The sequence below is a fragment of the Corvus hawaiiensis genome, chromosome Z, assembly GCF_020740725.1.
Source record: "Corvus hawaiiensis isolate bCorHaw1 chromosome Z, bCorHaw1.pri.cur, whole genome shotgun sequence".
In the NCBI taxonomy this organism is placed as follows: Eukaryota; Metazoa; Chordata; class Aves; order Passeriformes; family Corvidae; genus Corvus; species Corvus hawaiiensis.
Window position 1 is genome coordinate 39,460,172 of NC_063255.1, and position 26,439 is coordinate 39,486,610.

General features: G+C 38.1%; 1 protein-coding gene across 3 annotated transcripts in view; it reads left to right on the top strand.

Annotated features, from left to right (window-relative positions):
• TUT7 (terminal uridylyl transferase 7) overlaps positions 1-21,761 on the top strand; it is a 34,911-nt gene extending 13,150 nt beyond the window's left edge. For 2 of the 3 annotated variants that reach the window (XM_048291555.1, XM_048291556.1), the window contains exons 10-29: positions 387-506; positions 2,992-3,123; positions 3,858-4,038; positions 4,401-5,548; positions 5,674-5,824; positions 6,493-6,579; positions 7,449-7,549; positions 8,055-8,112; positions 8,832-8,935; positions 9,922-10,011; positions 10,101-10,214; positions 10,323-10,400; positions 11,659-11,836; positions 12,728-12,775; positions 12,896-12,987; positions 13,499-13,614; positions 16,724-17,043; positions 18,783-18,859; positions 19,029-19,092; positions 20,721-21,761. In XM_048291555.1, coding sequence (XP_048147512.1) covers positions 387-506; positions 2,992-3,123; positions 3,858-4,038; positions 4,401-5,548; positions 5,674-5,824; positions 6,493-6,579; positions 7,449-7,549; positions 8,055-8,112; positions 8,832-8,935; positions 9,922-10,011; positions 10,101-10,214; positions 10,323-10,400; positions 11,659-11,836; positions 12,728-12,775; positions 12,896-12,987; positions 13,499-13,614; positions 16,724-17,043; positions 18,783-18,859; positions 19,029-19,092; positions 20,721-20,788 — 3,327 coding nt within the window. In that variant the 3' untranslated portion in view covers positions 20,789-21,761. The remainder of the gene's footprint in view (positions 1-386; positions 507-2,991; positions 3,124-3,857; positions 4,039-4,400; positions 5,549-5,673; positions 5,825-6,492; positions 6,580-7,448; positions 7,550-8,054; positions 8,113-8,831; positions 8,936-9,921; positions 10,012-10,100; positions 10,215-10,322; positions 10,401-11,658; positions 11,837-12,727; positions 12,776-12,895; positions 12,988-13,498; positions 13,615-16,723; positions 17,044-18,782; positions 18,860-19,028; positions 19,093-20,720) is intronic. The other variant, XM_048291557.1, reaches the window with a different exon arrangement.
• The last annotated feature ends 4,678 nt before the right edge of the window (positions 21,762-26,439 follow it).

Genomic DNA, 26,439 nt, shown 5'->3' on the forward strand with positions numbered 1-26,439 from the left:
GTCGATGAAAACAGTCTTGTGAATTAACATAACTTGTTCTAAAATTTGTGTCTGCAATTAAAATATTAATTTAAAAAATGGAACAACTTTCCACCTGTACTGTATCTATGCAAAAGGAGCTATCATTTTTGAAAATATGTATGTATATATATACTGTCTGTTTTGCTAGTCTGTGTCCTATGGCTCTTACACTGAAAACGTTGTGGTGGTATGGTAGTAACTGGAGTAAATATGCAGTCCTTGAGAACAAATTCCATCTGATAAGAGCTCAGAGATATCTGAGTTCCTGCTAGTGTTCAATATGACTGATTTCTGAACAGTAATTAAGCAAACAGTTTTCATAGTACCACTTGAAACTTTAATGACTGCACAATTTGTTTTTACAGTTGTGCTGTGTTGATCGTCCTGAAGAGGGAGGCTTGTCACCTTATGTGTTCGCTTTAATGGTTATTTTCTTTCTACAACAGAGGAAAGAGCCTTTTCTACCTGTCTATTTGGGATCATGGGTATGTGTGTTAATATGCTGAATAGTACGAATGAGAGGACCAGTCACTTGTGGTGGTATATAATCTGTCAGCTCTATGCTACTCTGAGCAAGCTGTAAGCAAGCCATTCCTGCAGGAATTAAGAATATGAATTCATCTGTGAATTCATCATCATTCAATGACTACACTTAACTTTAGTATGCCTAGCTGTAAGGCTGCATTTCACAATCCTAGTCATTGAAGTAAGTGCTCTGTTGCCCCTTCTATAAGTAAGGAGAGCTGGGCATTGAATAATGCATTTTGCAACAATTTACTTCCTCATTTTTTTGAGCCTTTCTTCCAGACTCTTGAGAACTCAATCCACATAGCTACGTCCCAAAACAATGTCTTGGAATTTGACATCTAATTCTCCAAAACGTAGACCATGGTTGGGGAGCACACTGATGTGATACCTGCTGAAGGGATCGCATTAGGAGTTTAGAGCATGTATTTCTTGGGTTTAGAAACTGAAATGCATCTTGATGTCAGGAGTTGTATTATGGATGCCGATCCAGAATCCAATTCTCCAGGACACCATTTACGTGTTATATTCATGGCACCCATTTTTGTACTTACAGTCTCTTGTTATGTTTAGCATGCGTGTTGCAGTTCCTCTAATTAATAACATGAACCTTACAGTTAACAATTTTCTCTAGTAAGTTACTGACTCATTTGGAAGCATCTCCACTCTCTGAACTGGATTAGAAAAATGTCCTGTTGTGTATGGCCATGTAATTAAAAGATACATATTTATGCTTGTCTAATGTGCAAAGAAAAGGTTGCGTGACACAGAGTCACACAATTTTCTGTTCCAGTGCTTGGTCAGCCACACAGTAAAGAAGGTCTTCCTCATATTTAGGTGGAACTTTCTGTGCATCAGTTTCCCCTCCCAGGGAAAACTGCTGTAGTGGGTTGACCCTGGCTGGGTGCCAGGTGCAGCTAAGTCACTCTGTCACTCCCTTTCCCTTTGAGACAGGGGAAAGAGTAAGATGGAGAGCAGCCAGCAGGGTGAGATAAAGCAGTTTTACTACAGTAAAAGAAAAAGAATAAGCAGAGATTTGTGTGTGCAAAAGCTGAAGGGGAAAAAAAGGTCAATCTCTGTTTCCCATTAGCAGCGATGTTCAGGCACTTCCCAGGAAGCAGGGCTTCAGCACACATAACGGTTGCTCTGAAAGGCAAACATTGGAACTTCATTAATGCCCCCCCTTCCTCCTCTCTCTCTCAGCTTATATATCTGAGCTGATGTGATATGGTATGGAATTTGATTGATTTGGGTCAGCTGGCCTGGTTGTATCTCCTCCCAGGCTCTTGCCCACTCCCATCCCCTTCGGTGGAGGGAAGGAATGTCAGAGGGGCAAAGCTGCTCAGCAGTAGCCAAAACACCGGTCTGTTACCAGTACTCTTCCAGCTACTGATCCAAAGCACAGCACTGGGAGGGCTGCAAGCTTTACCTCAGTCAGACCCAAACTGAGGCCCATTGCCTCTTGTCCTGTTGCTTGGCACCACCTGGATCTGTCCTCTTGACACCCTCCCTTCAGATACTCAGATATGGATGAGGTCCTCTCTGAGTTGCCACTTTTCAAGGCTGAACAAGCCCAGGTCCCTCAGCCTTTCCTCGTAAGAGAAGTGCTCTAGTCCTTTAATAATCTTTGTAGCCCTTTGCTGGACCCACTCCAGGAGCTCCATGTCTCCCTTGCACTGAGGTGCCCAGAACTGGACACAGCACTCCAGATGTGCCTCACCAGGGCACAGTAGAGGGACAGGATCACCCCCCTTGTCCTGCTGGCAATGCTCTTCCTAATGCACCCCAGGACACCATTGGCCTTCTTGGCCCCCAGGGCACACTGCTGGCTCATGGACAGCTTGTTGTCCACCAGGACCCCCACATCCTCCTCAGAGCTGCTTCCCAGCAGATCAGCCCAAGCATGTGCTGGCACTTTGGGTTATTCCTCCCCATTGGAATGAAGGACCCTGCTTTTCCTTTTGTTGAACTTCAGACAGTTCTTCTCTGCCCATCTCCCTACCCTGTCAAGGCTGCATCCTGGGGTATTGGCCACTGCTTCCAGCTTTGTGTCATCTGGACCTGCTGAGGAGGCATCTGTCCCTCTGAGTCACTGCCGAACAAATTTAACAACACTGGGCCCGGTATTGACCCGTGGGGGATACCACTTGGGACAGGCCCATGTTTAGACCCTGTGCCACTGATTACAACCTTCTGGGATCTGCCATTCATCCAGTTTTCAGTCCACCTCACTGTCCATATTTCCTGAGTGTGGACACAAGCACACCCTTCCAAGACCATTGAGAGTTTTTTGCAGAGAAGTTTGGGGAGAAGATAGAGAAAAAGGTTGGGACATATTCTAGACCTGGAACAGGTGTTTTTAAACTTTGTTCGACTGTGATGTGAGGACTAAAATTTAAAGTTCACATGATGTTCTATGGTGGGTTTTTTTTTTATTTCCTCTAGATTGGAGGATTCTCATTAAACAAATTAACTAATTTTCATCTGAGAGAAGTCAAGAATGATGCTGTGGTTTGGGAGCATAACCCCGCTGATGATTCTGATTTGCCACAAGAAACTTCCCCTAGAAGGGGCAAGGTCTGAACTTTTATATATTTATTTCTGTAGTAGTCTAGCAGTCATTGCTGTTCTTAGAAGAACAAAATTTCAGTTTTGTGTTTATGTTTCAAAACCATGAGCTGAACTAAGAGATTGTATGACTGCTTGCTTCAAGGTCTGTTGTGCTTAGCTCTTGGCGCTAAGGAGCTGGCAGGAAAACAGATACAATTTCAAACTCTTTGATAAGACCCTGAATTTTAATCTACCAGGGATAATGTAGTTTACAGAGTTGGAGCAGTTTTCTCTTGGAAGGAGATTAAGCGTATGAAAAATATTTCCTCTTTGCTTTGAACTGTTCTTACAAATTATTTCTGTTATAACAACTTTGTAAGAAACAGTATCAGTATGTGATTGCATGTTGTGCCAGTTAACAATTCAGCCTAGACTTTGCTAAAAAATAGGCTGTATAATCCATTCTGTCCTGTTAGATGAGATACGTTTCTTTCTTTGAAATTTATAAATTATGGCATAAACACTTAAAGAAGCAATTGTTATTAATTATTGATGCTAGTCTTTACCATTGCTGCAGCCTTTCATTTTCAAGTTTTATACAATCTCTTCCACCTTTTTAATTGCAGTTTTTATTGCAATTGCAGGAGTAGAGAAGCAATGATAAGTTCTGTCATACTAGGTTACAGATAAAATGAAGGAAGTGTAACAGCTAAACGCCTGTCAACTAAATGCTATTTAAGGTTTTCTTCTGTAATTGACAGGTTCCCTTAGTATTTGATTTAAGTCAGCAGTGTTCAGCACCCGTTGGTCAGCTCTGGCTTGAACTGCTTCGTTTCTATGCTTTGGAGTTCAATATGGCTGATTTGGTTATTAGCATACGACTCAAAGAACCAGTGTCTCGTGAATCAAAGGACTGGCCTAAAAAGCGCATTGCTGTGGAAGGTATCTAAATATGTCTCAACAAACTTCAAAGAGCTATAACTTTAATTTTTATAAGGTGGTGACTTGGCTATTGATACTGTGTTACATCTTAGAAATTTTGAATATTGGACTGATTATAGTAGAATTTTTTTTTTTAAAAATCAGTTTAATATTTCTATTGGGTATTATTTTCAACATTATCAGAAATAATTAAGTGAACTTAAAATTTCAGCAGAATTGTGTCTTCAGCACAATTCGTAGATCTTGTGTCCTTACACAATGTTTAAGAGTAGCTAGCAATTTGAACTCTGTAAGGATGTAAGTGTATTCTTTTTTAAAAAAGTTAACTCTTTCACTGCTGGCTCACTTCTTCTTTCTTCTAGACCCATATTCAGTCAAAAGGAATGTGGCAAGAACTCTAAACAGCCAGCTGGTGTATGAGTATATTCTTCACTGCCTGAGAGCAACTTACAAGTATTTCGCTTTGCCTCACAAAAAAAGTGCAAAATGGAGCAAAATATCCTCTTCAAATGCAAGTGAGGAGAAATCCCAAATGCTGGACCATGGAAAAGATGCTATAAAGCATGAAGATTCTGACTTGCAAAACTTAGATAGTAGAACAAACACAGCCATAGTAGAAGATTGCATAACAGAGGCTACATGTATGCCCAAAGAACATAAAATTGATCCTTCAAGACTGTGTGATGGCTCAGAAAGTTTCACAGAAGAGGAATTGGCTGATGATATAAGTCATCTGGGAATTACCCATGAAGACTCAGACTGTATAATTGAGGAGATTATTTCTGGAGATAATGAGGATTTTAAACCTAGCTGTGAAGAGACAGAGAGTGAAAATGAAGATGAAGAAGAGGAGGAAGAGGAAGAACATGAACAACAAAAAAGACAATGGAATAGTATTTTGGCTGCTGAGCAGTCAGTCGATGAAGACAGTGACAGTGGAGATCTCCCTGTTACAGTGAATGAGCACGATGTAGAGACATGTAGTACTTCAGACTTAGAAGGTTTTCGAAACACTGCACTTACAGAGAGTGATGAATTTGGGTTGGAGTGCAGCGGTATAACAGATGATAAGATTGACATTGATGAGGATAGTAGCACTGAAGGTACTGATGAACTGGATGAATCCCCACAAAAATTCCTGTGTTCAGCACAGAGTCAGATATCCCAAATGATTAACTCAGATGATGAAGAGGAAGAGGAGGAAGCACCAAGTCTTGTCAATCAGAGAGAATGCAGTATTACCATTAGAGCTGGAGGTGAACTAGATAACACATATACTGGATCTGGAGATGATGATGCACTGTCAGAGGAACAAGATGATTTTTCCATCCCCAGTAAATATGAGAACAAACACTTCGAAGAAAATGTAGCTGGACCTCTAAGGAACAATTTGAGTCAAGAATATCTTACTGAGAAGGGAAGCCATTCTGAAGAGAACACAGCAGTAGAACAGTGCTTAGAATCTGAACTTTTTTATCAGTTCAGTAAACAAGCTTTTACAAAGGGCAAGGTAAGCAAGCTGTATCAGAACATAAACATATTGCTTATGTTCTGTTAGAAGTTATATGAAAGTGTTGCTCAAATTCATTAAAGTACTACAGTTTTTAAAACTGATCTTGCTTTTTGTTTATGCAGTCTCCTACAGTAGTATGTAGCTTGTGCAAACGGGAAGGTCATTTAAAGAATGATTGTCCAGAAGACTTCAAGAAAATTGAGCTTGACCCACTGCCACCCCTGACACCCAAGTTTTCAGATATTCTAGATCAAGTTTGTGTCCAATGTTACCGTAAGTTTTTTCCTTTGAATATTGTTGTGCCGTAGAAAAAGAATCAGAAAAAAATAATGAAATACCCACAGACTAATGATGTTATAAGGTGACAGTTTATTTGCTACATTGCCTCCAACTCTTAGATTTGGCTTAATGGTAATGGCTTTAATAGAACTGCTGAATAATTTGTATCTAGAGAACCAGAAAGTGTTCAGATTTGTCTTCCAACTGGCTGGTTGATTACTCATACAGGAAAATATATTTTCTGAGAGTCTAATTTTGGGTGGAGTTTTTGACTGATCCTTTTATATTTGGCTGATTTGAATTATGTTAACTGTTCCTTAACTTGTGTTTTTTTGTAAACAAAGACTTCAGTGTTCTATTGTAACACTTCTCCACTTTTGTTCTTTTCAGAGTGACCCAACTTTCCTCCTTTCTCTCTCGCCATTTCTGACCAGACAAAATGCATTATTTGTCTAATTAATGTTTTTCTTTGAACAGGTATTTCTCTTCTACCTCATCCTTGCTTTCTTTCCTTCACATGTGAATTTTCTCTTTCTTTTTCTCTTTCCCTTCCCCTGCCCCACTGTAAACCCCTCTCTATTTTCACTTGAATCTTTGCTGTTTGCTCTTTCTACACAACAGTTGCCTAAATTCTTGTCTTTTTTTCTTTTTTTTTTTTAAAGATGATTTTGCTCCAAATATAGTAGAGGATCAGGCTCGGGAATATATAAGACAAAGCTTGGAAATCTTCATTAGACAGGATTTCCCAGGTAATTAAGCCATTTTAACTTCATATTTATACTTTTCATTGTTCATACTTGAATGTTTTCCAAGAAAACATCATTTCAGTATAATAAACACTTTAGTTTTGAATGTTTAGCCCATATTGTTGCTCAGCATTCCAATATTTCACTACATTATTTTTTGTTCTGAGTCTTCTAAGCCTTTTTTAAATTTGTGATTTTTTATTTATTCTTATATAGTACATATTAGCAGGAAGGAACAATGGCAAGTTAAGAAAAAAACAAAGCAGAAGTGGAATAGTTTTATATTTGTTATTTTAAGTGTATTTATTAATTAGACTTATTTTTGTAACTGCTCTTGCAAGCAACAAGTTTTTTGTAGTACTTCCTACTGAAACTTACTGAGCTTGGAATATTTTAAAGCGTAGGCAGAACATCTGGCCTATTTGCAGAACCTTGGTGTTTGATTTTTTTCCTTTGTTTGTCTCTGGAGTTCTTACCTGTAACACCTGGACTTCAGTTCATGATCTTTTAAAATTAGAAAAAGATTTTTTTGGCTGAAGCTAGATATATCCCTTACCATGAGAATCTCTGTACAAAGCATTTTTTTAATCAGATGTCAGCTTGAACCTAACTGCTGATGCTTTCACTACTGGAAAGTAACTTGTTTCTGGATTTATCAGACTGCTTACTTGAACCAATAGTAGTAGAGATTCTTTTCTCGTAAGCAAAGTGGATCAGAAAATTTTCATGTACCACAGAAATGTAATAATGTTTTCATGCCTGTATTAGAAGACATGCAGAGGTTTGAAGCTACATAAAATTTGAGATTCTGTGTATATATAATTTGAGGTTCTTTGTTGGTATATGGCTGTAATATAATACATGCCTTACAGGAACCAAGCTGGATTTGTTTGGCTCTTCAAAAAATGGCTTTGGCTTCAAACAAAGTGATCTTGATATCTGTATGACAATAGATGGTCTGGAAACTGCTGAGGTAGGTTGAGAAGACTTTGGTTTTATGGTTGAATAAATGCAAAATTTTCTTATATTGTGTATCTAGTGTAACAAATTAATTATTTTGTAAAAGCTTTTAATATCAGAAGAAAATACTAAGGCATCACTAAGTCAGATTATTTTGGGGTGTTTTCTGTTGGTTTAGGCATGTGTCTAAGAATAAAGTAGCCAGTTTTCTCCTGAATTCTGCATTTCTAGCTTTATTAGTGCAGATAAGTAACATTTTTTATTGCATAAAAAACTAGGAATGGGAACAAAATGGCAGAGCACATCAGTCTCCTTTCATGCCTAATATCAGCTTTTTAAAAGTTTTCATTATCAACTGTTGATTTTACATGTGCTATTTTGAAACAATTTCTTGTATTCACATAATTCTGTATGAAACATTCAGTTATACAGCTTTAAGCTTAATGGCACATAATAAAAGGTTTGCCTAAAATACTTGCAGCAGATACATCTTTCAGCTTTTTTTCTTAATGTCTTAGGGACTTGACTGCATCAGAATTATTGAAGATTTAGCAAAAGTTCTCAAGAAACAGTCAGGTAACTTTCTGGAAAATTAAAATAAGTGATTCTGGTTTTGTTACTTCATTTGCTGTAGTGACAACGTTCTGGGGGACTGTAGATGAAAGTCGTTAAGATACAAATATATCAAAGACCTTATGTTGGTAAGAGTGAGGTTAAATATTGTGAACATTTGGATTCATTTTTGTTTGTATATGTAGATCTTCGAGGTTATAATGTTACAGGACCACATCTGAACTGGACAGATAGTATATTTAAAACCTACATGCATAAGGACAACAATCTAAGACTTGAGGCTTCAATTTAGTAATTATGTATTTGTATGTTCAGTGCACAATAAGTTGATAGTAAAAGATACTTTGATACGAGTCTGCAATGTGAATCCTGCTTTTTCTACAAGAAATCATGAATTTTATAGTGCTCATTTTGGTGTATCTCCAATGAATTGTAATGAACTATCATTTTTCTCTTAAGCTTAATTCTCTATAAAGAGATTCTATACTCTTATTTAGACTGATCTTTATTTTTTGAGGGGGCTAAACATACATTTAGATAAATTATATTTAGCAGACTGGTCATGTTTGACAAATTGCTAAAATCCCTGTTAAACCATAACTGAAATACAAACTTGGTGTCAACTAAGATTTAATTTGTAGCCTTTTTGCTGCAGTTGGAAGTTATTTGATACTGTGTAGGACTGTATTGTAGCCATTTAGTAATAAAACATTTCATCCTAGGTTTAAGAAATGTCTTGCCTATAACAACTGCTAAAGTCCCAATTGTCAAATTTTTCCATGTCAGAAGTGGTCTTGAAGTAGACATCAGTTTATATAATACTCTGGTAAGGTTATCTCCTTCTTTATTTTATGTTGTGTAACAAAAAACTGAGACTGAACTGATTGTTTGGATGAGATTCAATAATCAACTGTTTCCAATTACAGTTTTATATTTACAGTTTTATATTTCAAAGACACCTTTTTCGTTTTGCTTGTTTGACTATGAGTGGAGTCAGCTGCACAGTTGTGACTTTAGAGTTGTCATTTTCCTAAGAAAATTTATTAGTTCTTCAGTAATAGTAAGAAATAGTGTTTAACTATTTTAAGTCTTTCTTAAATGAGAGACAAAATAATGTAACTTCAGCTTTTTCACACTCCACTTAGCATCATGGCTCTTGCCTAGCCTTGAGACCTGAAAATAGTGGTTTTGAACCCAGCTTGCCTGAACTGTAACATATTAGAATTAACAAAAAAAACCCCAAACAATTCACGTGTTCTTGGCCAAACATTTTAAAAACAGGTTTTGTTTATTTCAATGTCTCTAAACTTCAAAACCCTGTTGCTTGAAACAGCAAAGAAAAGTTAAGTCTTAGAGACAATTTTTAAACTTTCTGAAGATTTTTTTGTGAGCTCACAGGGAGTCTAGAGGAAGATACCTCAACCACTAAGTGTGAAAGTTCTCTCCTTGAAGTTGTGCATCTCTATATGTCCGTTGGCAGCTCTTACAGATCCAGACTGAAATCTCTTGGTTCAAGTAATTAGCTTCTAACAAATACTTTGAAACCGTAGTAGGAGATTAATGCTTCTTGTTTTGAAGTATTGTTCTGTGAATGCTGCTTTGTACCACTTCCACACAGATTAAGGAAGTTGATCGGCTTTTAACAGAGAGGTGATAACCTCATTGTTGAATGCTTCCTTTCTCAATATATATTCCTACTATGTAGGGCTTCACATATGCATTTCTTGAGTTTTTGTTTTTCATGTTTTCAGCTTATTTCCTTCGTAACTTCAGAGCTCCTTTATTTTCTACATTACTTCCTTATTTCTGTAGGCCTTGCATAACACCAGACTTCTGTCATCATATGCAGCTATTGATCCTAGAGTAAAATATCTGTGTTACACAATGAAAGTCTTTACAAAGGTAAGTGTATTTCAGACATTCTAGAAGCAGTAGCTCCTGCAGCAAGGAATGATCACCATGAAAGATAAAAATCATGTTTCTTTTTCTAGATGTGTGACATTGGAGATGCATCTCGAGGTAGCCTGTCATCTTATGCATATACTCTTATGGTGCTTTATTTTCTTCAACAGAGAAATCCACCAGTCATCCCTGTTCTTCAAGAGGTAAAGTATATCAGAAAGAAACAAGTAACTGTATGCAGTATTGATCAGAAGAATGTCAGTGCTGAATATGAAAGGCTCTTCTAATGAGTTCTAATATTATTCTTTCAGATCTACAAAGAACCAAAAAAGCCTGAAATTTTAGTTGATGGCTGGAACGTATATTTCTTTGATAAGATAGAGGAGTTGGTGAGTAAATCAGACTAATTGGAAAAGGTGTTACCTGTAGCTTGGCAAATAAATAGAAATTCCTTCTAAAGACATTGTTCCCAAATATAAAGGTTGAATATTGTGGTTTAACCCCAGCTGGCAACTTAGCACCACACAGCCACTCTCTCATTCCCCCTGCCCCCTCCCTGGTAGGAAGGCGAATAAAAAAAAAAAAAGAAAAACAAAAGTAACATTTGTGGGTTGAAATAAAAACACTTTATTAATTGAAACAAAATAAAATAATAATCCTCATACTTCTAATTATTACAATGATGATAATAATAATAGTAGTAGCAGTAGTAGTAGTAATGGTGGTAATTAAAAGAGAGAGAGAGGACTAAAAGCCAAGAGAAACAAGAAAGGCCCAATACAACCGCTCAGCAGCTGCTGACTGATGCCCAGCCCATCCCTCAGCAGCAGTCAGTACCTCTTGGCCAGTTCCCCCCAGTTTATATACTGGGCATGACGTTCTGTGGTATGGAATATCCCTTTGGCCAGTTCAGGTCAGCTGTCCTGGTACTGCTCCCTCCCAGCTTCTTGTACACCTGCCAGAGCATGGGAAACTGCAAAGTCCTTGACTTAGGGACCTTTAGTTGCTGAGCAGCAACTAAAATATCAGTGGTTTATCAATGTTACCAACATTATTCTTAGACTAAATCCGCAACACAGACTATACCAGCTACTAAGAACAAAATTAACTCTATCCCAGAGCAAATACAGGAATGGAAGTGGAGTAGCTGCTGTTTTGAAAATCCCATTCCTGTGTTGTAAAGCTTTTAGAATATGGTTGGTTGTAATTCATCTGTGAAAAAATAAACTCCAAAATCTGACAAAATAGATCAGAAAATTATTTTAAGGTGTTAAGGATGATTAATTGTTCTTTATGTCACTCTGGGTGAAGATAACTCTTATCACTTGTATATCTGGTCATACCTGGTTAATTCCATTGAATAATTTTGTTTTATACAACTCATGAAGTGAATTAATAATTTTTTTTTAAGAGGCAAAACCTAATGCCAAAAGTTCTATTAATTGTCTGCTTTTGTTGTTAATAGGATAAAAAAATATACCATTTAAAACCAATATTGGATTATCGATACCAATTATGAAAGGAAGTATTCTAGTGTAACTTCATTGTTTTTCTGTATAAAATAAATCATGAAAATATATTACGGAAATTATGAAAATCGTTCTGCTTAATGTAATACTGGATGTAACAATATTTTTGTCATTTTAGTCAGTTGTTTGGCCAGACTATGGGAAAAACACTGAGTCTGTTGGGCAACTGTGGCTGGGACTTCTCCGATTCTACACAGAAGAATTTGATTTTAAAGAGCATGTCATCTGCATTAGGAGAAAAAGTCTGCTTACAACTTTCAAGAAGCAGTGGACCTCCAAATATATTGTAATTGAAGGTAAAAGCATATGAAGTACAGGAATATACAGAACTTCTTTAGCATGAAAATTTTGCTTTTTCACAAGGCTTATTTATTTTCTATTACTAGATTATAAATTGTTACTTGCTCATGTTTTGAAATCATCACAAAATTGCCATTGAGTTTCAGTAGTGCTAAAAATTATTCATAAGGGTTTGGGTTTTTTTTTGCATAGCAAACCTCATATTTTTTATTATGAAGTAAAAGGCAGAAAAACAAATTTAACAAAATCTTTTGGCTGTAGATACAAAAATGCTGCTAGCAAGGATTTTCTTGGTATTTTCTAAGCCCATGAGAGACTTTTCTCTCTCACAGAAGAGGTAGCAGGGAATGTAAACAACCAAGCCACCTGCAACCTTGAAAAATCTTGTTTATGGTATAGTAGAAAAATATTTTGACAATGGATGTTTTAGGATTTTAGCCAGTCACCCCAAGGGGTGGCTGATCCTTTGTCCAATTAGACTATGAAGAAAAAAGTCTATAAAAGGGTTTGTAAAATAATTAAATCAATCAATCTTGCTGCACAATTCCTGCCTGCTGGATCTTCTCTACTCCTCCTCCCTACGGCTGCAGGACATGGTGATATACCCTAGGGCCTAGGCCTGCGGTAATATTTGGCGAAGAAATTAACTATAATGCCATTGAGGTTTTTCAAAAATACTAAGTTTAGCTGAGCCCATATTTACTTAATAAATTTAACTTTGTGTATGATTATGCTGTTAAGTATCACTGTGATCGCTGACAGAGAAAATTCAGTGACATATTTTAGAAGTGTTCTGTAAACTGTTTTCTGGCCATTTCATTTTCATGGAAAGAATTCTACTGTCTTGCCTGCACACTGAGGAATGCCTGTCATGTTTTCTTCTACAGATCCCTTTGATTTGAACCACAATCTTGGAGCTGGATTGTCAAGAAAAAGTAAGTCATCTGTTAACAATTTCAGTTACAAAGTGAAGACCTTGTCTTGGATCTTATTTTACATTCTGGTTTGATATTTAGATGATGATTTCAGTTTGATTTTTTTTTTTTCTTCCACAGTGACAAATTTTATAATGAAGGCTTTTATCAATGGCAGAAGGGTATTTGGTACCCCTGTAAAAATATTTCCTAAAGAATACCCATCAAAAATGGTAAGTTCCTTCTAAGAGGAGTATGTGTGTGCTCTTTGGCATAAAACTTAGCCTTTGCAGTAGTATGGTTACACTCACTTTAAGCTCTTTCTCTTAAATTGCCACACTACTCTAAAAGTCTTCATGGGAGTTACTGCTGAGTACCATTTTAATGTCATTTGCGTGTAAAATATGTTGGTATACAGAAGACTAGTCAAGTCAGAGTTTCATTGTACAGATTTATGTATTTTAATCCGAATCAAAACCAGCTTAGCATTTCTTAAAACTGCAGTTTTTTATAAAAGAGTATGCACACCTGGTGGTTAGTAGGCTGCCTGTCAAAAAAGAGGTCAGTGGCCAGTTAATTCATTAGGTCTTTCAGGGTTCAGCTACAGACCCCAAGTTTATTCTTTTCTGTAACTCTTACTGCTGTTTTAACACTTTTGTATCTGTCTTGATTTCCAAGTGTTTGTATTTTCATTTTTAAATTATTTAAATGATTTTTAAATTATTAATGTGATTTCTTCTATAGGAGTACTTTTTTGATCCTGAGATACTAACCGAAGGAGAATTGGCACCAAATGATAGATGCTGCAGAACTTGTGGTAAAATTGGCCATTTCATGAAAGATTGTCCCATGAGACGAAAGTGAGTATAGTACTGGCATCTGTGTGTAATTTTTTTTCCTCAGGTTTGTTTAGGAAAGATTAGGATAGTAATGCTGAAACAAAACGTCTGTGTGCTGCAGATTATTTCCTGAACTTAAATTAAAATGTATCAGTACCTGTTTTGGCGGTGGTGGATGGTGTTGCTGTAGAACTGTTAATTTAAGGTATCAGTGTTGACTCTCCACTTCATTTTACAGGAAGGGAGTAGTCAACGAGAATCTAAATACTCAGCAGAGCTGAATAACTGTGTGCTGTGAAAAGCACTCATGGATGCATTTTTTATTTTTATTTATTTAATAGCTTCTACTACCAGAATTATGTTTCTCCTAGCAAGACACAATTTTGTCAAGTTCACAGAATCATACAATTTCTATCAAAAGCAAGGCAAGAATGTCACAGCATTACTTTTTGTAAGCACACATGTATGAGAACAATGTCCTGTTTTACATCCAAGAGAATACCTCTCTACCTGAATAGCCACATCCAACATTCAATGACTTTCTTCTTGCAGCAAATGAATGGCTAAATGGCTTTTGCTGCTCTTCCTCTTATGAAATGTCTAAACTTAAAACTCATCCTTTAATTTTGTTTTCTATTTAAGACAAAGCTCTTTAAAGACTTCATGTCTGTAAATGCTGACTTTCTGGCGGGGGAAGCCATGCAGACAGTCAATGTGTTTGATAAAGCAAGCTTCATTTATTGGCAATACAGAGGCACTTACATAGTATCAGTATATATGCTTGTCAGTTCTTGATTGGTTTAAGCTTACAAAAGCGCATTCCTACTTCTACATAATTGGGTTAGATGAAAGACTACATTTGGCAAGCTTCTATTATTTATGTTTTGACTTGAGAGATCAAAAATCTTCCTCCCTTCTCATGGTCAGTATATCTTATCAGCACAGGACTGTACCTCCTAAAAACTCCCTTTTGGTTCTCAGGCCTGTTTCTCACACAGGCATTTTCTCATGCAAACATTTTCTCTTGCAGGCCTTTGCTTGTACAGTTCTGTTATTGATTTGTACCCTTTATCAATGATCCATGTCCCTGATCCTCTAACCATTCTCCAACATATAAAGTAGTGAAATCATGAATTATGCTCACTTGTAAGGTGGATGGAAAAACCTAACTATTGTGTAGTATCTATTTATGTTAAAAGCTGTCATTAAAAATCATTTGCACTTGCCTGTAACTAAGTAAAAAAAAAAGCTACTAACATCATGTTGGATGAAGTGGCTGTTCCACTACACATTAGATATTTGTGAACTTACATTGTTGATTCTGCTAATTTAGACATTTACTCAACTTCTAAAAATGCAGTAGCTGACGATAGTTTGAAATTGAAGAGTGCTGAAGATGGTGTGAAAGTCTGCTCAAGGTCTAAACTGCTGTCTTACCTCTATGGATTTTTAATCTTGCATCCTGAAGTGAAACACCAGTTCATTGCACATACTCAGCTACGTTCTGTACAACATTAGAGGAAATGTAAATGGGATTATGCATCTAAGAACAGAAATGCCCTGTGGGGTATAATCACTGATACATTTAAGTGCTCTGTTCAGCCATTCATTGCAAAAGGGAATGCTGTCTCTGAAGGGCAAACCAGTTATTTTCTGCAATCTCTTCTCATGCATTCCCTCAGCATCTGCAGTTGCTGTATAAAAGATGTTAGAGCACATACCTGCCCTGCTCTGGTAATGCTCATTTGTGGACTGGACTTGTTTATGATTTTGTCCTTTTAGGTTCTTTTTTCCTGAATCTGATTCTCCTGGTTTCTGTAACAGTCTTCTATGGCAACCAGTTCCATAAGTGTTCTGACTGATGTGTAAAATAGTACTTTCCTGTATTTGTTTAAAGCTAATCTTAGTGATCTAATAACTTGCTGAGTGTGCACTTAATCCATTTGTCAATGTCCCTAACAAAGATGTTAAATAATATTAGTCCCAATACAGACCCCTGAGGAACACCATTCATCACTGGTGTTCACATGGACATCAAGACAGTGACCACAATGCTTGAAGTGCAACTATCCATCCAATTCCTTATCCACTGCGGGGTGCCCCTATCAAATCCATGTCTTTCCATTTTAGAGACAAGGATGTTGTGTAAGACAGTGTCAGATGCTTTGCAGAAGTCCAGCTACATGATGTCAGTCACTCTTTCCTTACCAACCATTTCTGTAACCATCTTATAGAAAGCTACCAGATTTTTCAGGCATGATTTGCTCTTACTGAAGGCATGTTGGCTGTCACCAGTTGCCTCTCTGTTTTCCATGTGCCTTAGCATAGTTTCCAGGAGGGTCTGCTCCATAATCTTAGCAGGCAGAGGTGAGACTGACCAGCCTATAGCTCCCCAGGTCTTCCTTTTATGCCTTTTTTTTTAAAAAAGAAGCTGACCTTGAAGCTCATGCCATTCTTTTGCCCTTCATTCAGTTTTGTGAAGTATTTTCCAAGTTTTTAGCCATTAGCAATGCATCCAGCTTGCCAGAGGAGCCTGATACCATCTTCAGACTTGGAGGTTTCACTCCTGTCTCTTTCCCTAGTCATGTATAAAGCTGTTAGATGAAACAAATCTGACAGTGGTAGTGTTTCTTCACTGCTAGACCTTTAAGTCACATAGAATTTTAGAAGCTTCTCGCAGTAGAAGAGACTTCTAGAGTGAATATGCACAGTTTCAGAAGGAAGGAACTGAGTTCTGGTTGAATTGTACAAATAAAAAAACAACCCAGAACTATAGCCCTATTTTTTTTGTACTTTGTTAGCATTTTGCTTGGTGTTTCTTCTCTTCCATTGTCTGCAACTTGAGCAGTCAGATTTTCAGTTGTTCTTATATTTTTTGAGTTACAATTATTAGGATTTAGGACTGCATTGTCATCTAATTGTAAAGTTAAATTATTAAATATTTGTTACATCAGTGTAGCACTGTTTGGTAGGAGAGTCAAAAGGAAAGGTATGGCAATTGACTTCATTTATTCCACTGAAGAATTACTTTGTCTAAGGACAGCACATGGGTTTTTGGTTTGGTTTTTTTACTGATTCTGTGTATGAATGTAAGGCTTCTGAATTCTGCAGCACTTTTCTGCTCCTGCAGGCTAAGACGGCGTCGTGATTATGAAGGTGCACAAAGGTATGGAGAAATCAAGGAGAAAAGAAGCAAAGAGGACAAAGAAATGCAGAATAAACCAACAGAAAAGGAGAACTCAATCAAGGAGGGAAAGTTGCACCTATGTACACCTCAGAAGAGGAAACTAGCAAAGGTAATAGTGGAAACTGGAAGAGAGAAGACTCCCAGGCAATCAGCAGAGAAATGGAAGCGTCCGGAAGAGAGAGACTTAAGAGAAAAACGTTGTTTTATCTGTGGAAGAGAAGGTCATATTAGAAAGGAATGCCCACAATATAAAGGAGTTGCCGGTAAGAAACTGATCAAGCTGAGTAGTTTAAACAGCACTTATGGTGTTCTTCGGTATTTTTAACATGATTGACTAACAGATAAGGTTTTTGCACCATGTAAATGTTGGGTTGTTTTTTTTAATGTAGTCACATTTAATGATTTTCCCTTCATCCTCACCTTCCTTTCAGAAATTTGCTGTATCCTAGGGGATTTGGCATGGTTTCTCTTAGCAGATCAGATATTTGTAATTAAAAGGGTATAAGTATCAAATATATTGAAATTCCTTCCATTGTCATCACAGTATATGAGCTTGCCAACATTTCAAAGTACAACCTCTCTTCCAGTTCATCATAATTGCAACAAAAGCTAACATTACAGCTCTTCACATTACCTAAACCAGAATGATTGTATACAACCCTAAAGTCGATATGAAAAGTGTACAGATTTGCTCAGATAGAATTTTGTGAATAAAATAAAGAACGCTTCTGACAAGTCAGCAGTTGGAGGGATACAGGAATTCACCTCATAGATCCTGATTGACAGATCTGAATGAAATATTTCTAAGCAAAAGAGTTTAATTATCTAAGTCATCCCTCAAATAAGATGGATTGCTCATAGTTTGTGTTCCAAAGGAATATCTTTCTAAGATAAAACTCAGACTTAAGACAATATGTGGTACTTGTAATTAGCTTCCAAAGGAACAAAGTAACACTGTTTCCCTGTAGGTTAACCTGGGTGTGTTTAAATTCAGGCTGGAAAAAATTTGTTTTACAGATTACTAATGACTTGACCTCTTAAAGGAACAGACAGGAGTCTTTTATATAAACATATTTTACAAACCAGCTTTTCTCTACTTGAAAAAATATCCTGTCTGCCTTAGATGAGGAAACTCTTCATAATCGGATGCATTTAGAGGAAGAGGGCATAAGACTGTGTTAAAATACTGGAAGAGGGAGGAAAATGGGGCAGGTATATTCAGAATTGTGAATATATTTAGAAGTATTCTTACTTTGATAGACCACTAGAAGTATTGGATGGACAGAGAAGTTGATTAAAAATTGAAGCCATGCGTCATTCAGCTTCTGACCTTTTGAAGGTGTATGTCAAGTCTAAATTTAACTTTAGAGTTTATCTTTGACCTTTTCTCACTGAACTTCTCTTCCAACCATTCTGTTCGCCGTGGTACTGCGTGTGCTAAGGTGGAGGGGAATATGCCTGACTGTTTCATAGTCAATGATATTTAACATTCATTGTATGAGAACTGTACTTAGGCTTCACAGTATATATGTCTAAACTAATAAATTCTAAAGTAGGTGTTTTTATTAGTATGTTTGAATTTGAAAGAATTGCTGTAGGTTGGGCTTTGTCTTTTATTGCTTGCTTAGTGCCTGAAGTGTTCTCTCTAGTTGAATAAAGTACTATGAACAAATGGATCAAAGAGTTCAGACTTCACTCTTTGCTGCATATTGTGAGAATACGGGCACTTCGCTTATCACCTTATCTTCATTCATCCTAAATTCCCTGTCGCCTGCTGATTCTGGAAGAGAATACAAAGCTTAATCTATTGTAGTTTCCTAGCTTAGATGTATGTCACCACATTATGCCAGTTTTCAGTGTTATAAAACTGAGGAAAATAACAATGTCCTACATTCTACATTTTCTGATTCGAGATAGCAAATATTTTGGTATTTTTCTGTCTTATGATAACCGAAATAGAAATTAGTTTGCAATTAGCAACTCCTTTTTATGATTTTTTCAGGTGGCTCAAAACCAGAAGTGTTGTGCGGGTCCCCTTCTGTACCCAGTGCTGTCAAACATGCTGGTAGATTAAATCAGGTAAACACCAAGTGTCACTTTTGTTTCATCTTTTACTTTTTATATGTTTTAAAGTCCATGTAAAGTAATTAAGAACAGCTTTACTTTAGTTTTCAAGGAAAACCTTTTATGTTGTGAAATGGAATACTTCAGTTTTCTTGGTTCATTGATGTGTGTATGTTTTTTATAGGGAGTGCTTATGCATGAAGAAAAAAAGAAACAAAAAGGAAAAGTATTTTTGAGTCCCCAGTCAGGTTTGTGTATCTTCAGTTCAATTCATAAACTATATGTAAAAGCCTGGCCAGGTGGGCAGGGGAGGGGATTCTGCCCCTCTGCTCTGCTGAGACCCCACCTGCAGTGCTGCATCCAGCTCTGGGGTGCCAGCACAGGAAGGACATGGACCTGTGAGAGTGAGTCCAGAGGAGGCTTACCAAGATGATTAGAGGGATGGAGCACCTCTCCTATGGAGAGGCTGAGAGGGTTGGGGCCGTTCAGCCTGGAGAAAAGAAGGCTTCGGGAAGACTGTGTTGGCCTTTCAGTTCTAAAAAAAGGGCCTGTAGGAAAAGTGGAAACAAACTTCTTAGCAGGGACTGTTGTGATAAAACCTGGGGTAATGGTTTAAAACTGAAAGAGGGTCAGTTTACATTAGATTAAAGAAAAAAGTTTTTTACAATGAGGATGGCGAAACATGGGCACAGGTTGCCCAGAGAGGTGGTGGATGCCCCATCCCTGAAAACATCCAAGGTCAGGTTGGATGTGGCTCTGAGCAACCTGATCTAGTGGAAAATGTCCCTGCTCATGGCAGGAGGGTTGGACTAAATGATCCTTAACACAAATTATTCTAGAATTGTATGATTCTTCATCAGTCCTTACAGGAATTTTACCTAATTTGCCGAACACAGTGGCAGCTTGAACAGGCTGAAGCCACCTATGTTTTTTAATCTGGAAAAGTGTACAATTTTTGAGTTTTTATTTGGAAGCAAAACTTGGGCACAACAATTCTGTGCCTTTATATCATTGACTCTGGTTGATTTATTTTGCAGAACGGTATGGTGGAGTTGTATCAATCTCTTCTGTTTCAGCTTACATGGGGTTTTCTGATTCTTCAGGAACATGGAATCCTTTCTTGTGAGGGTTCCTTGCAGTAATTGTCTAGAATTATACACAATAAACTTAAGAGAAATTATCAAACCACATCCTTAGTGTGAGCTGCCAAAATGCAAACTAGTTAAAATTACATTTGAAAGTAGCAGTGAGATTGTATTATAAAGGCCTTTATGTACTTTTTCTGAATCAGAGATGGTTTGCTTTAAATGTGTGATTAACAATGTAGCTTCCTTTCAGTAATTTCACACTCTTATTAGCAATGAAGTACAGTACAATGAATATTTTTAGAATGGCTGCTTTTTTTAAAATTAGAATTTCTAGTACAACTCTTCAAACCTTTCAGGAGCATGGGTGTATAATACACTAATCTCTCTGCAGTTGGAGGGGGACCTAATTAGTTTTCTGAAGTTTGTAAAGATTTGACTGCAATTAAGTATCTCAAACTGAATTATCTGTTTTGTTGGGAAGACATATTTGGTTTTTTGTCTTCACTGCAAGGCTTTTTCAAGTCTAAGTTTGGGGATTTTTTAACACAAAGTGATTTGTCATTAGGTGTTTAGTTGAACAAAATGCTGGGTTTTGATTTTGTATTTTATTATTTTCTACTGTCCTTCAGCAGGTAATGCTCTTAAGTTGATCTGTATGTCCTTTGATTCTAGTTTGATTTGATAGTAATTTTCTCCTGTCTTTTTGTTTCAGTTGGTTTATGTCTTTTTTGGAGAAAAAAAAAAAGCAAATACCTTTAAAGCATGATGCTTTCTTCCTCCCAATTTAGGCAGCCTTTCCAATAAATACATGACTCAGGGAAAAGCCTCACAGAAGAGGACCCAGCAAGAATCATGAGGGATATTAAGCACTGGTAAACTGCAACGCAGGCCCATCATTCACTTACAAGAAATGTCTTTGGCTAAAGCATCTGAATTCACGGGACAGCAGCACAGACAACCTTCAGCTTAAGTTCAATGAAAATATGGGTGTTTTATTTTAAATTGTTAGTACAAACAACTGTGGATTTTAATACGCACCCCTGCTCTTTAATAGATTGTTTGAGGATTTTAATAGAAAGCCATGATGTTTTGTATTTGTTTACTAGGTAAATCATTTAGAAAAGGGCAGGTACTAAAAATGGACTGTTTTCAGGGTTTTGTTGTTCCACCTGACGATTTTAAACTGCACTAAAACTATGTGCTAGCCAAATAAATTATATTTTCTTCAAAAATGAATTTTAGAAGGAGCAAATGATATTTATTAATGTTGATTGTTTACTGAATCCTCATGTAAGTGTTTGAAATGTTTGTAGACTGCTACGTTCTTTTTTATTTCTCTAGAGAACTGAAAACATAGACGCTAGTCATCATATGTAAAACAGTCTCTGGACAAGCAGTGCCACTGAGATTTTGTGGGATTGTTTTCTGTTCTGTGATTTTATGGGAGTTCATTTGCTGCTGTGCTCATGTTCAGGAAGAAAGAAAGAAAGACTAGGAAACAGGTCAGTCCTGTTTTGTTGCTGCTAAGAATCTTTTTCAAGGCCTTGGGGATACAGACAAAAATGCTTTAAGAAATAGAGGTATTATATTTGGCAATTGGGGAAAAATACATGTCCGTTTTCATAGAATGTGAAGAGGATCCTTGTACCAGTCAAGAATTTACATTCTTTAGTAATAGGCACTTGAGCTTTACTTGAAGTCCTTCCAGAGGTGGTAATGTACCATCTTATCTTGTTCAGAAAAGAATTAGTTACATGTTAAAATTGTTAATTGTTAAAATTGTTAATTTATGAATCTGAAATAAATTTTAAAAAAAAGTGAAAATCAGACTTAAGTTTCTGTATTTTTTCCTGAGGTTGTAGTTTTCAATATTCCTGACATAAATGTAGAATTAATGATAACTTACTATAATTATCTTGATTTTGACTATCATGTTCAATATTTTTTTCCCTATCAATCTATTTTTATGGAAGTTGAAAGCTAGAATTGCTGAAGTGGTCTTAGGGAACTAGGATCCTGTTTTCGTTTTCATCCATCTGAAGCCAGCTATCTGTGGACTTCTAGATATGTTGCTTTCACAAATAATTTCTTCTGTGTCCTTTGCCAAAGACATACTATATTTTTGCTTTATTTAGCTTTCTGTTCAGAGTTACTTCCAGTTTTGCTGGTGGGAATGAAGTGTATAAACCTCTTCTGAACCAGGTGCATACTCTGTCCTCCTAATGATACGGAGAGACACACAGTTAGTTGTTCATTCATGCTGCCTTTTTTATTAGAAAAAAGTGCTGTCATCATATTTCACAAGAATTTCACGTGCTTTTGACGTCCGAGTTTCCAAAGTTGGAATATGTTTTATGCTGTGAATAGTAAGTTATCAGGGCTGAGAAATTGAGAAAGATGAAGGTGTTTCAGGTTTGCAGCACAGTTAACTGTCTTAAACAGGTAAGTCAACCTCATTTAGCTATTTAACTGCTAGATCACACACATCCATTTTCCCTAATGTAATTTTTCTGGTGAGGTTTGTTTCATAGCTGTATTTAAAACTGTTTCCCCATCTGTTAAAATTCTACTTAAACTTACTTATTGCACAGCAATTTCTTTTATAAACATCATCACATTTTTATAAGAACTACAGAAGCCACATAAAAAATTACCTTCACTAATAAGTTTTCATGGCTTGAAATAGCTGCATAGGAGTTCCCTAGCATGGAAAGTTGTTGGCTTTTTCTTCCATACTGATGAATTATCAATATTTCTTGTTACTTGCTTGAACTAGTTAGATTTAAAACAGATTTTTCCATTTATCTTCTCTGAGGGAAGGCTAATGTTCAAGCCCATGCTCAGTCTTCCATGCTGAGATTGATTCAGCAGACACGGGACTAAGGAGTGATGCTTGGAAGCATCCTGAGGAAAGAGAAAGTAAAGCTCTTTCTGCCTGCATGATAGAGTGTTACTGATGACAGTGGCGTTAGTTGCATTCGTACATGAACTTCCCCCCTTCAAGAGTACTGACTTCAGCCCAGTAGTTCATTTAAATCCCCCCAAGTAGGAGTGTTTTGTTGAGATTGCATGCTCAAGGTGCATGAATTGTGTGTGATACACTTTTTGTAGCTAAAGAAAATGCAACTTTCTTTATAACCTGCTTTCTTATAACCTGCTATCTTTATATTTGAGGTAGTAGTGCTTCAGTAAAGTGTAGTGGCATAATTATGTGTAGCGGTTTGGTCCAAAATACTCATAACTGTTTATCTTCTGTGAGATAAGAATTAGGAGAGACAGAAAGCAGGCACCAAACTTGAAAGAATATAACGAAGTTTATTAACAGACCTAAAAGAAGGGGGGAAAAAAAAATATACCACCTTCAGAACTCTCCTCTCCCCCCCCACCTTCCTCCCTTCTCCCACTGACAATGTAAAAAGACAACCCTTGAGATGTTCAGTCTGTTTACCATTTCCATAATAACCTTGTTCAGTCCCTTTAGAAAGAGAAGTCTCTTCTTGCTCGTGCTATGAAAACATTATCACAACGAGACAGCCGCCCACTTCCAAATATTGTTCAGTCCATTTAGGAAGAGGAGTCTCTCTGCCTGCGTGTGAGTCCCTTCCCCCAACTTGCAGCTTTTCCTGCAACTGCTTTCGAGGGTCCACTCTTGAAGTTTTTTGGGGTACAGTTTTAAGGTTGAGCCGTTCAGAAGCAAGAACAGAGGCCGTTCTCCTTCCCTGGGAGCAAAGGGTCTTCATCATCTTCATCTTTAGGACTATCTCTGGGAGCATCTCTAGGAACTGAGGTTTCTCCTTTCCCATTTGGAGCAGAAGTCCTCATCGCTTCCATCTCTCCCTGTCCAAACTTCTCATGAAATTACAGCTGCACCTATCTCAGTGCAGGTGCTTTTGCTCACAAGTAAAAGTTGAACACTCCACCCCCCATATCTTCATGAAATTACAACAGGATACTCTGATATATCATAGCTTCACAACAGACTTTCAGCTTTAAGCATCTCCTCTTTCTCTTCCCTCAGGTTTTCAGCTCTTCACAGCACTAAAAGGGTTAATCTCACCTCGGCCTTGCAGCTGGAATGTTGCTTATCGCAGTGGAGAAGGGGGAGAGCCGAGCCACTCCGGCTGCTCACAGCCAGGCAGTGGGGGGGGTTCCACGGCTGGAACAGGCCCATGGCTCCAGGATGGCCGTGGCCCGGCCCGGCTTGGCCTGAGCAGGGCCTGGCTGGCCCCACTGGCCCCACACGGGCCCCGCAGCCACCTGTCCCAGCACGGGAAATGAGAGAGAGCTTGGGGGGGAGTTTGTCTATTCTTAAGTGTGGATCACAGTGGCGGTCACAACTTTAAGTGGCTCAAAGAATTGTCCATATTCAAACTGGCCAGCTGATAGGCTCTATCAGGTCCCAGAGGAAGCTGTAAGCACCCCTTAGCAAGGACATCCCTTCCGGGACTATGCTTGCTAACCCATGACATTATGTAAAAAACACATCTGCACACTTTCTGCCAAGCTCTCCAGAACTACTAAGCCCAGAATCGGGGAGCTGAAGTAACTGAGGTCATGAGACTGAAATGTGTTTCTTGTGCTTGGACTTCATAAACACGGATTTAAAGTATTATCTAGCATATTTAAGGATGCTGGAATGTGGAAATGAAAAACAGGTACTTGTTTTCCTTCTGGCATAGCCATAATTCAAAGTAATGGCATGAGTCTCCCTGTACCAAGGCTATTGGGGTTTCTTGCACGTGAAGTCACTGCAGCCACCAGGAGCTGGGGAATGGCAGTGCAGTTCACCCAGCAGCTTTCAAGCTCTCGTCCCATGATGCCTCTGCAGGGATTGAGAAGGGCAGCTGACCACTGCACAGCCATCCTCTCACCTGGCCCCAGCAGGGCATAAGCCTGGAGGAAGGGGCAGGATCCTGGTCAGTAGGAGAGCAGACACAATGCATTGTCTGTGATGGATCATAGCAGTCACTGGTTCCAGGTCCCGTGCACTTCACTCAGGGATTTGTCCAAACTGGATCACTCTGCACATGGGTTTTGCCTGCTGAGCCAAACCTTCCTATGGAATAGCCATATGCTTTGTTATTTTAAAATTCTTGCCTGTGTGACAGTCAATAAATACTCACATTCACATTTTATAGGTGGGACACTATGTACTCGTGGGCCTCTGTTGTTCCCTAGTGTGGGAAAATGCTTGGAGATAAAAAGATAACGGTATGGAAATTATAGAGGAAAATAGGGTTGCTACCCCCTGCATGGAACAGGGCCAGCATACCTGACTTCCCACTCACTTGTACATGCTGAAGAAGGGTGGAGTAGAGTACATTGTAGCCAGGCTCTTGCAGAGGATGGAACTTCAAGCTCCTTTCTGGCTGATAAGCTGCACAGGAGCTGAAAACCAAGGGAGATAAAGGAAGATGTGCTGTTGTCGAACTGATGCCTTAAGAGGCCTCCTAGAAACAGAGACTAGACAGGAGTGAGGGAAGAAAAGACGTATTTATTTGAAAGGCCTTCAAAGGTACACCCCAGGAAGCCTGAAGCCATTCTCAAAATGGACCCCAAGACGGACCCCAGGTCACGAGTTCTTCACCCTTTTATAGGTTTGGTTCATTTGCATAGCAGGGTTAATTCTCAAATTAAAGCTTCAGTTTTCCCCTCAGCTTGCCCCCCCCCTTCGTGGCTCTTTGGTTTATACTTTTGGCCTAGGACAGTCTTGGTGTCCTTGGAATGCAGGGTGGGAGAGGCTTTGTTATGTCTACCTAGTATGAGAGAGCAGAAATTAACAGGCTACAAGAAACTTCAGAGTTACACACCAAGCAGTACAGAATTTGAAAAATATAAAAGTTAAAACCTAAGGCATCAGAATCAGCAACTGTGGTTGTGAAAAACGAGGTTCACTCTCCTGTTAGAATTTAAAGAGTTTAATATAAAGACAATAAGAGACACATAAAATAAAGCAAAGGGATAATGGCCGGGTGCATTGGCGCTCTGCCAAGAGCACACCTGATGCTCGAGGTGAGTCCTTTTTATACCATTTTTACTGTCTGTTCTCTATTCATATTAAAACTTTTCCAGGAACTGTTCTGCATGGCCACTCCTTGGGTCTGCCTTTTTAGAGCAAGCGTAGTCTTCGGCCTTGTGGTTTTATTTCTTTTGATTCTTGGGGTTGGGCCCGCTAGGTAAGAGTCGATGGTAGGGTGGATCTCTTAATTCCTCAGACAGTCAGGGCTGATTGCAGCTTTGGGCCTCTTTGCCCCCCGGGCAGAGCGGTGATAGCGGCTCTCGGACCCTCCTGGCCGCCCGTTCTCCTGGCAGAGCAGCCTTTGGGCCCTTTTGTTCCCTGGACAAAGTGTTGATTAGCAGCTCCTTGGGCCTCATCCTTTGCTCGCTTGGAGGTTATCTTACTTGCTCACACTTACTAACATTCTTGCTAAAACGAGAGAAAACTACATCCACACAGCAAAAAGCATTTCTAATATTATATAATATCTACCTTAATACTTTGCGAGA